The sequence below is a fragment of the Sminthopsis crassicaudata genome, chromosome 1, assembly GCF_048593235.1.
Source record: "Sminthopsis crassicaudata isolate SCR6 chromosome 1, ASM4859323v1, whole genome shotgun sequence".
Lineage (NCBI taxonomy): Eukaryota > Metazoa > Chordata > Mammalia > Dasyuromorphia > Dasyuridae > Sminthopsis > Sminthopsis crassicaudata.
In genome coordinates, this window is record NC_133617.1 from 468,604,979 (window position 1) to 468,618,594 (window position 13,616).

Sequence of the window (13,616 nt, forward strand, 5' to 3'; positions counted from 1 at the left end):
GATCCAACTATGATATCTTAACTACAAGTTAAGACCTGATCTGGAATGAAAAATGCTTTAATCCCATTCTGGAATTTAAAAAAACATTCCAGATCATCTCTCCCTTCAGACTGGCTTCTTGTATATTTTCTTTGTAATCTATTGGAAACAGGATGTTCATGGCATAGAGGGGAGTGTCCAAGCATTTATGTATAGTTGTACTATGTGGATATAGCAGTTTCTCCTCCAATATATCCTTATCAATATATTTATCCTGGTGAAATCACAACAAAATATTAGCAAGGGCAATTTTGAGGAGAAAAAGAAAGAGGAAGAAAGGAAAAAAAGAGAAGGAAAGAAAAGAAATTAAGGAGGAAAGAAAAGGTTTGGGAGAAGAATGAAGGAGTTGTTGTTTAGGTAGTCATAATAGTTATGCCTAAATTGGTATATATTAAGTGCAAACTATGAACAGATGGTATTTGAGTCTCTTAGGTGCTGGCTGTTTTATGGTGATTTTATGAAGGGGAGAGTGTGTTTGGTATAGCTAGCATTATCTTTTTTCCACACCAAGTCACTCTTTCATCTACAAATAATGAGTCCCTTTTTCAGCCAGTGCTCTGATTTGTTGTTCATAACTTTTTAATCCACAGAAGATATGTTCTTTTTTCTTTTTTCTTTTTCTTTTTTTTTTTTGGGAGGGCTGGGGTTAAGTGACTTGCCCAGGGTCACACAGCTAGGAAGTGTTTAGTGTCTGAGACCAGATTTGAACTCCAGTCCTCCTGAATTCAGGGCTGGTGCTCTATCCACTGTGCCATCTAGCTGCTCCAGAAAATGATATGTTAAAGAGTTAAAAAAATATTTCTACCAGACCTTGTCTCTTCCCCCCTCCCCCAAGTCCCAAATTTAAAGTTGATTTAACCTTTCAGGAATCCACAATGATAGTCAAAATCAGCAGGACTCACTTTAAGCTCATACTGAATACTACTGTGCTTGAGCTTTGCAGTTGACTGGTCTGTGATACAGAAGTCCCAGCCAGCAAAGATTTTGTTACAGTAGCTCTGAAACTGTTCTTCACTTCGCACCAAGTTTTGTTTGAATCCTTCCACAGACCTGTTAAAAAAAAGAAAAAAAAAAAAAAAAGAATATGTATTCTATCTTAAAGAACCTGATTGATACTTGCCTTATTCCCCCACAATATCTATGCCTTCTTTGAGGCATGCTCAACTACTCCCCCACCCCTTCTCTTTCTGGCCCCTAAGCTGCTGTCTCATCCCTCTCACCCTCTTTCATTCTTTTTCAAATTTGTAATCTTAATTAAATCACCTCAAAATGAGCTCTAGAGCTAAAGGATCTATGTTCAAACCCTACTCCTGACATTTAGTATTTTTGTTATCTCCAGAAAGTTATTTAACTTTCCTGGGCCTCAGTTTTCCCATCTGTTAAAAAAGGGAGGTTGGACTAGATCAGTGGTCCTCAAACTTTTTAAATAGGGGCCCAGTTCACTGTGGGAGGGCCGGACTATGTAAAAACAAAAACTCACACTCTGTCTCCACCCCTCAGCCCATTATGGCAAATAATCCTGCAAGCCGCATAAACCTCCTCAGCTGGCCCTTGGGCAGTAGTTTGAGAACCCCTGGACTAGATGGTCTCTGCGTTCCCTTTCAACTCCAGATTTGTGTTTCTATGAATTGTCATTATTCCAGGAAAGAATTTAAAAATCTATTCCCTTAAGGCTCTATTCGCTATCCTTATAATTTTCCAAATCAAAATATTCCATCTTGGTCATCACTTGCCTATATATGTAGTCTTCTTTTATATTAGAATGCAAGCTCTTTGAAGGCAAGGACTTTTTTTTTTTTTTTTTTTTTTTTTGCATTTCTATCTCCAATGTTTAGCAATGTGTTCATATTACTGCTAAGTAAATATTTTCCTTCCTTCCTTCCATTCAATAGTTTGTCATTCAGTCATTTTTAGTCCAGTTCAACTCTTCATGACCCCATCTGGGTTTTTTTGGCAAAGTTACTTGGAGTGGTTTGCCATTACCTTCTCCAGAAAGTATTATTAACAAAGAATATTTCTCCAAAGGATAAATTGACGCAGTTAAGTGACTTATCCAAGATCTCACAGCTATTAAGTGTCTAAGACCACGTGAGAACTCAAGTCTAACTTCAGGCCTGGCACTCTATCTACTTTACCTACCTAACTTCCCCAGTAACAGAGTATACTCCATTATCTCTGAAAAATTCTAAAATTTTTTCAAATTTTTCCCCCAAGTTTTAAAAATTAAGTTTTCTGAAACTATTTAACCCATTTGATTCAATTTAACAAAACTTATTGAGAATCATCTAGACACTATGTTGGGCACTGAATATTCCAAGATGAAAAATGTCACATCCTTTGAATCCAGGAAACTTTTATAATCTATCAGGGGTTGAGAAGAAAGTGAAAGAGGAAATGAATACAAATAAATATACAAGGAGGTAGAATGAGATAAAAAGGGAAAGAAGATAGTTTGAGAAAATAGATCACTTTCAACTTGGTTATTTGCAGAAGAGGAAGCTCCTGAGCTGAAGAAAGAAAAGAGTTTCAAAAAAGTGGAGATAAAGAGGAAGAGGACCTGTATTTCATGTTTAAAAGATCACAGGATTTCAAGGTAGAAAGAATCCTGGAGGCAATATCTAGTCCAAACTATACCTGAATAAGAATTTTCTCTACAATGTATCAGACAAATAGTCACTTATTTTCTACTGGGCTAGATGAATATGGAGGGACATTGGGATAGTGGAAAATGAGCTGTCCGAAAGATTCAAGCTCTGCCAATGACCTATACTGGCTATGTGATTTTGGGAGATTCATTTTCACCTCTCAGTGACCTAGGTAATTATCTAAAACTATAAATTGCAAAGATGTTAACCTGTATTGGAAAAGGGAATACCCTTAGCTGGGAATTCTCTATACCAATGAAATCAAAGCATTAAACATTATCCCTATGTGAATGGGAATGTCAACACTAGAAAAATACACAGAATATTCCATTTACACCAATGAAAATTTCTTTTTCCTTTCATGTTCCTAGTATCATTATAACCTTTAGAGTCACAAAGTAAAAAACAAAATGCTAAAATTCAATTATATATCAGGGTTCCATGAGCTTTCTTTAATAATTTTATCCATTTTATGCATTTAAAAACATTCTTCTGAGATCCATAGACTTTACTACATTTATGTGTATGTGTGAGAAAGAAAATAAAACTTTTATTACAATAACTGGGTACATTACAAATATCAAAGAATTTTAGAATTATTATAGATCTTTGAGATTATCTAATTCAACTCTCTGTATTGTTGCTCATTTATCAACTTCACCTTTACAAATGAAAAAAACTGATGTCCTGGAGGGAAAAATGTCCTATAGTGACACCCAATGTCATATATTCTGTTGAGGTTAGATCATTAAGTGATCCATTCCAAGAAACCCTAAATAAAATAGAGCAAAGGGCACGATGTACAATTTTCTCCCTAAAGGGCTAGAATACAGTTGGTCAGTCAACATCTACTTGTCAAACCTATTATGTAGAAGAACATGTATTTTGACTTATTGTTCCATTGAGGGCTATGGTGATAGAGGTAGTGGAGTAGAAATGAATTTCTGTTGTGATACAGGAGCCACCTGCCAGTGGCTGCTGGAGGGCTAACCCAAATCTGTAGAATGGATCTCTTCATGTGAGAGGATGATGATGATGATACAAGGAGACTGAGAGGCATTTGCATTCTCTGACTTTTCTCCTCTTTCCTCTTGCCTTCAATTTATTTCATTCCCAATCTACAAGGAACATCTGCAAAGGCTGCTTTGCAACTCCTTCAAAGTTATGACTTACTGCTGTGGAGGCTCTCAGAGAATCAACCTGCTTCTTCATCTAGACATGGTCCTTAACAATTCCGTTTTTGTTTTATGGAAACGCGATTATTTCCCCTTCACAGAATGGTCAGTAAGTTTATGCATTAAATATTATCTAAGTCTACAAGCTAAGATATCTGAGTACGAATGCTAGGGAGTACAAACAGTACTCTCAGCACTGGATAATTGTAGGGTAAGATACTATATACCAGGTGTTAAATCTTGTGAAATGTCATGGAGGCAAATCAAACAAAGAAAAGAGCTATAGTTAGAACAGGCATTTTTCATAAGTCTCTCATCAGTTTCCTGGATTGGCTCTTTGATGTGTTGGCCCATTTAATTATCCCGACTAAAAATGTCTTACAGAGTCTCTTCTTCCTTTCCTTCCCTTCGGGTTACTGAAAGAACCCTGGAAGGATTCTACTCACAAACAGCTCTCAGAAGCTGCTGCTTCTTTGTTTCTTGTGGGTTTTTTTTGTGATTCTTGTGTCCCACATTTGGGTGCTATAAGGTAGTGTTCTTTCTAGAGCCCCCAAATTGAGGTGCCAAAATATACCTCCTGAACTACCTCTCTGGAGGATCTCAGGACCAACCTTAGTCTTAATGGAGAAATGAAGGAGGCAGGATACCCATAAGAATGGTCAAAAATGGGATCCTTATTTCAAGTCCTTTTAGCACTTAAATATCTTGATATGATTACATCATTACAGCACACTAAGTATGTGCCAACTAGAGAACCATTATATCATCACATCACATTGAGCAAATGCTAACTATAGTAGCATTATCTCACCATAGCACACTGTACAAGTGCTAACTATAAGCACCCTGCTATTGATATGTAAATGCCTCTTACAGTAAGTATCCTAGGCTTCTAGTATAAACACAGTTGGTCACACCCTTCTTGACTTCTCAGAAAGGGTGAGATCACCAAAGGGAGGTGGGGAGCCAAACCAGACATTGTCAGCAAGTTCCCTCTGGGCTAAATAAAGGGTCTTATACCTTATCCAGAGTTCCCCCACTATCTGTGGGCCTCTACATCTCCCACTTTCTTTTGTTTTAGTTGAAACAGGTATCCATAAATCCATCAGTATGGGAGATATTACACAACTAAGTAGTAATATAATGTACAATGTGAATCAACAAGGTATTATAAAAGATTTCCATGAGTCCTAGAAGGAGGGTATATAAATAACAATCACACATACTACATCTTCAGCAGCCAAGAGATAGTCCAAAACCAATCTATTGTCCATTACTTCCTGTGACAGAGAATCCAATGATTCTTGCAGGTTTTGAAGTCCTGCAACAGTCTCATTAATAATTTTTTTATTTTCATGAGTCAATTGCCATACACATAGGGTTAACTGCCATGCTTTCAGTGGCACATGTAGTCAAGAGATGGAACCACCAGGTGTTTCTTAGGTCTTCTTCGTTTCAAGGGTCTTTTCTTTTTCCATCTCTATCTGATGGATAAGGTGGATATGGCTCATTGACACCCATCTGATTCCTTCTCCATCTGTAGAGATACAAGCAAATTCTCTCCCCCAAGCAATTAAGCTATCTGGTCCCTTCCATTCACCACTTACTGGATCTCTTCACATCACCTGGCAATGATCTAAAGATAGTGGAGCTGCTTGCACTGGATACTGCCCTTCCAGTGAGTTATAAAACCTGTCTGCCAGAACCAGTGCATCTCCATCAAAAATGAAAAAAATTAATAGTATAAAGGTCTAAGTTTAAAAGTTCTCTTGGATTACCTGTGGCTCCCCCTTTCTTTTGTTTTTGGAGGAGTGTCTTGATGTCTCTGTTTCTCCTCTCTACTATTGCCTGTCCTTGAGGATTAAAAGGTATGCCAGTGGTGTATAAAATCTTATACTGTGTACAAAAGTGTGAAAAATGTTTAGAAGTATATGCAGGTCCATTATCTGTTTTTATTGCTTATGGCACACCCATAATTGCAAAAGCTTGTATAAAGAATTCAGTGACCATTTGGGCCTCTTTTTGCTGCTGATATTGCAAAAGTAAATAGTGAAAAGATGTCTACTACAACATGGATAAAAGACAGATGACCAAAAGATTTATAATGGGTCACATCCATTTGCCAAATTTCATTGAATCTCAAACCACGAGGATTCTTCCCTGGAGGGAATGTAGGAGTGTGGAAAGGAAGGCAAGCTGTACAGGCTTTTACTATGCTCCTAGCAGCTTCCTCTTTTGTTATCCCAAATTGCAAACGTAAAGCTCAAGCTGCCTAATGATATTTAGAATGAGATTCTTGGGCTGCCTGAAATAAGAGTATTGGCCACATGGTTAGAAGGCTATCTGCCTTTGAATTTTCATAAAAAAATAGGATCTGGAAGTCCACTAAGAGAGTGGACATGCAAGATATCTTACCTGCATGCTTTCTTACTTGCTCTTGAAATTCCTTAAAGAACTGATATAATTGGACCTTATAAATTTTATTTGGGCTCTGGTAATTCTTTACTACACCTACTGAATAAGCCAAATCAGATATATTTACATCTCCTGGATAATAAGAGCGAGCTAGCATGATATATACAATTCATTCTGCTGAGTGGACTGGAAGGAAGTTCTGACTACTTTCTTTGTAGTTAAGTCATGAGAGTATACAGCATAAATGTTATGTTTGGACGCATCTGTAAAGATAGTTGGTCCTTTAAGAGGAATTTTTGAAACCTTTTCTTCAAGAATCCATTGCCAATTATGTAAATGTCTGGTTATCTTTAATGAAGACTTGTGTGTAAAATTTGAAGCTGTGGACAATAAAATTTGCCACTCTGGGATGGTTTCACAGCATACATTAATTTGTGCATTGGTAGAAAAGGTATATATCTTATAGGTCTTATCCCTGATAATTGTACTACTCGCTTAATGGCCTAGCCACAAGCACTGAGTAAGGAGTAAGGCTTTGTTCTGGTTGTGCTGGGAGGTTCACCCACTCTATCACACTGTCTCCCTGATGAAGGACTGCTGTGGGTGCCTCTTTTATAGCAAAAACTGATATTTCCAAGGGTTTCTGAGTAACTCTTTCAACCACATTGGAAAAAGCCAGTTCAACCTCTTTCAAAGCCTCTTGAGCTTCTTTTATAAGCTGGCGTGGTGTGTTTAAAGCAGTGTCTCCTCTTAAAATGTCATGTAATAGTTGTAGTTAAGCCTAACACTGGATGCATCCACTGGATATCTCCTATCAATTTCTGAAAGTCATTTAAGGTGTTCAACTTCTCTGTTCTTAAAGAAAGTTTTTGTACTGTAAGGACCTTAGGATGTATTTCATATCCTAAATATTGAAAAGGAGCGTGCCTTTGAATTTTTCCTGGGGCTATAAGTTTCCACTGATCTAAGCCCATCATAGTCACCAGCTTAGTCCTTGTGAATATATACGTGTGTGTGCGCGTGTGATATATGTTTGTACGTATATGTAAATGCATGTATACACACATAAATATATTTGTAGACACATATCTAGATATATATATAGCATAACTAAATTTAAAAGCCAGTTAATGAATGGAGAACAGACTGAGTCTAACTCACTAAGGACCTCACCACTTGGTCTCATTAGCCTTCTTCTCTAACCAATGAGGATATTCATTAATTGCATTAGTTCACCAATTGTTGAGAGACTACTAGATTGACTGGACTGCTGAGATCTGACTTGAAAGAGGATTTTTTTAACTTTTCCCTTTGCCCATATGATTAGAAAGGACAGCAAGGTGAGGATAGAAGGAAGGATCACAGCTGACTGGGAAAGCAGCTCAAAGCTAGGCAGTATCTCCCTTGATTATCAAGGGTTCCTTAAAGGTAGGAGCCAAACAGCCTCAAAAATTTTTCCCAGTGATTCATAGCTCTACAGAGGACATATTCCAATACTTTTCTCCCAAGATACTCAGATTTCTTTTGTATTTTTGAATTTACAAATCTTTATTTTCTGTACAAGATAAAGAATATATCAGAGGTTAAAAAAGAATTTTTAAAATCCCCACTTAATCCATGATGATTAAATGACTTCAGAGCTATGCAAGGTTTTAAAAGATATTTTATAATTTGTTTCTTTTCTTGAAATATAGTTTTATATGAATTGAAATTATTCAAATATAGATGTCATTATAGTGAAGATCAGGTCCAGAAAATAGAATAAGCTAAAGGAGAAAGTGAGATGGGTGACTTTTCACAGCTCATTCTCACTTAAATCCAATTCACTAGTATGACATGGCATCACCTCTGTGATGTCATAGGGGTCTTTCAGAATAAAGGACAAAAACAACAACAACAACAAAATTAACTTAGTACTAAGGATTATTTAAGATTTACCATATGGCCTGTGTTCACGAGAAATATTTTGTTTTATTTGAGATTTGAAGAATTGAGATGAGCTTTCTTTTTTTGAAGAATGAAAATTGTTTAATTATTCAGTCATTACTGTGTAAAAATACATTTAGTCATTAGATTTTTTCCTCCTGCAATCTTTTTCTAAATTGTTGATTTTGATATTTTTATTTTGTTGATTATGACAGCACAGTAGCATAGACAGAGCAAAAATGGGATACGACACAGAGGATGCCCATATTTCTTTGACAGACCCATCTACTCTGGGTTAATAGAACCTTTTGTCTGTGGACTTGACTTCAAAGTGCAGCAATATTGGACAAAAACAAACAATAATATAGTAGAGTTTACCTTTTTACTATCCAGAGGAGACTCAATGCCAGACAAACCACTGTAGTCAGCAAATAGGCAAGGGGCAAATCATATGTGAAGTTTTTGAATCTTATTCCATCTACGGTGTAATGGCCATAAAATAAGCTGGTCCACTCCAAGAAACCCTGATTAAAATATAGAAAAGGGCATACTGTGAGATTATTTCCCTAAAGAGTTAGAAAGATCAATAACCATTGCTATTCCTATTAAGTCTTGTCAAAGGATTCCAGTCCAATCCTGAGGAGAGTACTTATTTTCTCATATCTGTATCCATCAGTCAGAGAGACAACAAACTAGAAAGAAAACCAATGTAGAAGAGAAGAGACCTGAGTTCTAGCCAAATCCTACTATTATTAGCTAGCTTGGTGACCTTGAACATATATTACTTCAGAGCTCTAGATTTGTTTTTTTCTTTAGTTAAACAAGGGGGGGGAGTGTCAGACTAGATGATGTCTGAGGCTCCTTATGACTTTAAGAAGTTTATTGATTTGAGATCAGTCAATCAACAAGCATTTATTAAGCACCTACCATGTGCTGGGCATTATGTTGAGTTCTGGGGGTATAAAAAAAAAAAGGCAAAATTCTTTTCCCCAGACTATTTACTTAATCTTGAGTGTAATCATCATAATAACAACACCGTCAATAACAATAATAACTGCAGCATTAGTTTATCACTTTAAGGTTTGCAAAACACTTTACAAATATCTCACTTAATCTTCACAAATACCCTAAGAGTAAGTGTTATTAAAGTCTAAGAAAATCTCAATGAGGAATGATAGGATCCTTGTTATTCTTCTAATTCTGCCTCCTTTTTCAATTCAGGGAAAGGAAATGTGCAGCCAATGAAAATCTGATGTCTTCTTTTGTCTTTGATCATCTGAAAAGGAAGATGGTTCATAGCTTACAGCTCTACATTTTATATATCTCTAAGCTAAAAGCTTGAAATTTTTCCAAGAGGAAAGAAACCTGGAGAATGAAGGAGCTGCTTTAGTTTGGAAAGGTAAATTAATTGTACAATGTAAAAGATGATTTGGTCTAAATTTGACTTACTCTATCCCAAGACTGGGAATATAGTAGAGTTCTTATACACAAATGAAATAGGATGAGAAAAATGTCATTCCAGACACAAATTTAAGAACTATTCCCCAAAAGGTAAGTCATCAAAAGATGTGAAGAAGTAGTTCCTGAAAGAACCTCCAAACTATCAACAATCACAAAAAGCATATTAAATATGACTAATAATCAGAGAAACAAAAATTAAAACAGCTATGCTACAATATCTTAATCCATCAAACTGACAAAGATGGCAAAAAATATTTCCCTTCCACCACTACCTTGAGCTCCTTCTTGGAAGCTTGAGGAAAGCTAAAGAAACTTTCTTATTACTGTTAAGAAATTCTAGTTATTGAGATTTAAAATCTTGAAATCATCCTTGACTTTCCCTTTTCTTTCTCAATGTTCAATCAACCACCCTCTCTCATTCTCCAGTCAGCAGCAGTTCAATCTTCTAAATTCTATTTTGATAGCATAAGATGATAGATTTAGAGCTAAAAATGACCACAAGAAAACATCTAAGCAAGGAAACCAGGTAGCACAGTGGATAGAGCACCAACCCTGAAGTAGAGATGGACCTGAATTTAGTGTCAGACATTTACTAGCTATATGATCCTGAGCAAATTACTTAACCCTGTTGCCTCCAGAATATTTATAATAATAATTTAAAAACCCACAGAGAGTAAGTTTAACCTAAATACTTACAGTGCCTGAGAGCAAATCTATCATATAAGTATAGAAGTAAATGAGTCCGGTGCTATTCATTGGGTATACTTTACATCGCATATCTGTTTAAAAAATAAAAATAAAAATTACTTCTTAGGGGAGAAGCAGAAGGACAAAAGGTTAGAGTAGGGGAAAGGCATCTATCCTATTTTTATAGAGAGAAGCTTAAGCTTCTGTGCTAATGGTACATTTCCTACTCTTCTATAGGAGATGGCGTTTTCTTGGGTACATGAATACCTTGGAAAACAAGATATGGGTTTGGGAATAAACAAATTATCTCTTGGATGACTCACCTACTTCATTAGAAGGGAGAATCAAAAAAGTGCTTTCAGTAATCTTGTACTTGGTAAGGATGACTGGAAGCAAAATAAACAAAAATATGATAGTAAATATCACTGAGTTCAATATCACCAGGAAGCGAAGGAAGGAGAAATAAGATTGAATTCCTGTGCCAAATTTTGCTGGAAAACAAAAAAGCAAACTCCAGTTAGCAGGAATATTAAGCTGAATGGACCAATGGGGACCTGGTATCCTAGAAAATAGATAAGATTGAAGGTTGGGGTGATGGGAAAAGCAAATGCTTTAATTTTTGAGAGCTTTAATTTCCTTTCCCTATTTCTGAACACACACACACACATATCTATATAGTTTTACATATATAAAATTATGAGGCCAATATCCCAAAAAAAACAAAGAAAGAGAAAAAGGACCTATATGTTTCAGATAAGCTCAAAATTGGAAACTAAGGATATGCCCATGATTAGGGAATAACTAAACAAATTAGTGCTATGAATGTACTATTATTATTGTACCATAAATGTCAAAATACACAATTTTAGAGGTAACTGAAAATATGTCAATGAAAAGATGCAAAGTGAAGTAAGAACAACAAGCAAAATAATTTATATAATGACAATTTGAAGAAAAACAATTTTGACAGATTTAGCCACATATACAAAAATATTTATAGCAGTTCTTTTTGTGGCAGCAAAGAACTGTAAGTCAAAGATGCCCATCAGTAGGAGAATAATTAACAAGTCATATTATATGAATTGTGATGAAATACTAGTGTTCTGTTAGAAATGATGAAGATGGTTTCAGAAAAACTTGGGAAGATTTATCTGAACTGATGAAAGGTAAAGTGAGTAGAACCAGGAAAACAATATACACAGCAATAGCAATATTTTAATGATCAATTTCTGAAAGATCCAGCAACTAATACAATGATCCAAAACAATTCCAAAAGACTCATGATGAAAAATGTTATTCACTTCCAGATAAAGACCTGATAGACTCAGTGTCGATTAAAGCTTACTTTTTTCTCTTTCTTTTTTTTTTGGGGGGGGGGGAGGAGGAGTGATATATGGCTACTTTGGAAATATATTTTGCATGATTTTATATATATATAATGACTACCATATTTCTTGCATTCTCAATAGGGAGGGGAAGGAATAGAAGAAGGAGAGAATTTGGAATTGACAAAAATTACATTTTAAAAAAGAAAAGGAAAATGTTTTGTATTTAAAATGCAGAATGAGACATATTTTTAGACATTAACAATGAAAGAATTTGTTTTACTGAATTATATGTTTATGATGAGGTTTTCTGTTTCTTTCTCATGGGAGGAGAGAGAGGGAATAGGTGGGAGAGATAAATGCTTATGGAAATAAATAAGTAGATGGATGGATGGATGGAAATGTATATGTAGACAGATATGTAAATAGATATGCATACATGTATTTATATATGTGTGTATTTTGTATTTTCAAATTAAAAGAAATGAATCACTACCCCCCCGAAAAGATCCCCAGTAAGAATATGCCCCCTAACCCCCAACACTACTTTCTGAATAAGAATTCCATGAGCAGTATTATTCATAATTCATCAATACCTTCTATGCTGCGAATGTCATTTTTCCACAGTTCCAAGTGGGAAGCCAGTTCCTTGGCTTCTTCAATAAATCTTTTCCATGACTTGGTGCTGTACTGTTTCCACTGATCCCATTCAGATAAATACTTGACCTGGGCCTCCTGAATTTCCCTAGGTTAATAAAAACAGTAACAACACAACAGCAAGATTACTACATTTTGAACTAATAACTATAACTGAGGAATAGCTACAGGACATATAAATTTGTATTTATTATTCTCCCCCTCCCCCCACTAATAACATTATTTCTGGATAGTATTATAAAGGAATATGGTCCAACCTCTTTTCTTAAAACAAATGGGATAGGTTTTTTGTTTGTTTGTTTTTTTTTAATGTTTAAACTGGCTTAAAAACATTCTAGCTGATAAGGCAGTATTCACAAAACTTGGAGCATTTGAAACAGGCTGGGATATCTGAAAATTTGTCAGAAATACAGGATGTCAGAAACTTCTAAGTAATAAATGAATCACAAGGATAAGACTGGACAGATTCATTCAACAAATATTTATTGAATCCCTGCATATATAGGATAAAGACATATAAGATAATGTCCCAATTGGTATTCTATCTAGTAAGGGAGATGTAGTTAGAATTTGGGGCAAGAAATTTAACAGATTAACTTTGATTCTCAGGCTGATTTTATCCCTCCTTTAAGAAAAAAAATTATGTTTAGAGGAATTGCCCATTTAATTTATATTGGATTGCTTGCTATCTTAGGGAGGGTGCAGAAAGGGGAAGAAAAACTTGGAACATAAGGTTTTGCAAAGGTGAATCATGCACACCATCTTTGCATGTATTTGGAAAAATAAAATACTATTAAAAAAATAGGAGTATTTAGAAAAGAAAACTTGAAATACAAGAAATCAAGATCAGACTGGAAAGCCACACCTAGAGGTAAACTGCATGCCAAGAGATAAGCCATCATAGTTCATCAGAAGATCCAGAGTAAAGATTTTTCATCCATTTTAATCCCATTCATTTTCATGGACCCCTTTGGCACTCTGGTAAAGTCTATGGACCCATTTTTAGAATATTTTTAAATGCATAAGATAGTTATAAAAAAAATCACAAATTCCAGATTAGAAACTTCTGCTCTACTAGATTCCAATGTGTTGTTCTTCCAGTCTTGACTTTATATTCACATTCTTAAACACTGCTTTTAAGTTTGCTTTCTTGTAGAAAAGCATAAGGTATCCCAGAACTTAAGTTTTTTTGGAATCTTTATAAAATGGCAAAAACAAAAGGAATTTGCTTATCTACCCACTTATATGTTAGATGACTGACTGATTTTATTTAATATTTGGTATCT

General features: G+C 35.3%; 1 protein-coding gene across 5 annotated transcripts in view; it reads right to left on the reverse strand.

The window, feature by feature from the left end:
* Positions 1 to 13,616, reverse strand: part of TMC7 (transmembrane channel like 7) — a 60,969-nt gene that overhangs the window by 24,159 nt on the left and 23,194 nt on the right. For all 5 annotated transcript variants that reach the window (XR_012484586.1, XR_012484587.1, XM_074280903.1 and 2 more), the window contains 5 exons: positions 12,270 to 12,418; positions 10,672 to 10,839; positions 10,358 to 10,440; positions 8,579 to 8,724; positions 942 to 1,089 (listed from right to left, as the gene is read on the reverse strand). Coding sequence is in view for 3 of the 5 variants with exons in the window: in XM_074280903.1 (XP_074137004.1) it covers positions 942 to 1,089; positions 8,579 to 8,724; positions 10,358 to 10,440; positions 10,672 to 10,839; positions 12,270 to 12,418 (694 nt within the window). In the remaining 2 variants the exon portion in view is untranslated. The remainder of the gene's footprint in view (positions 1 to 941; positions 1,090 to 8,578; positions 8,725 to 10,357; positions 10,441 to 10,671; positions 10,840 to 12,269; positions 12,419 to 13,616) is intronic.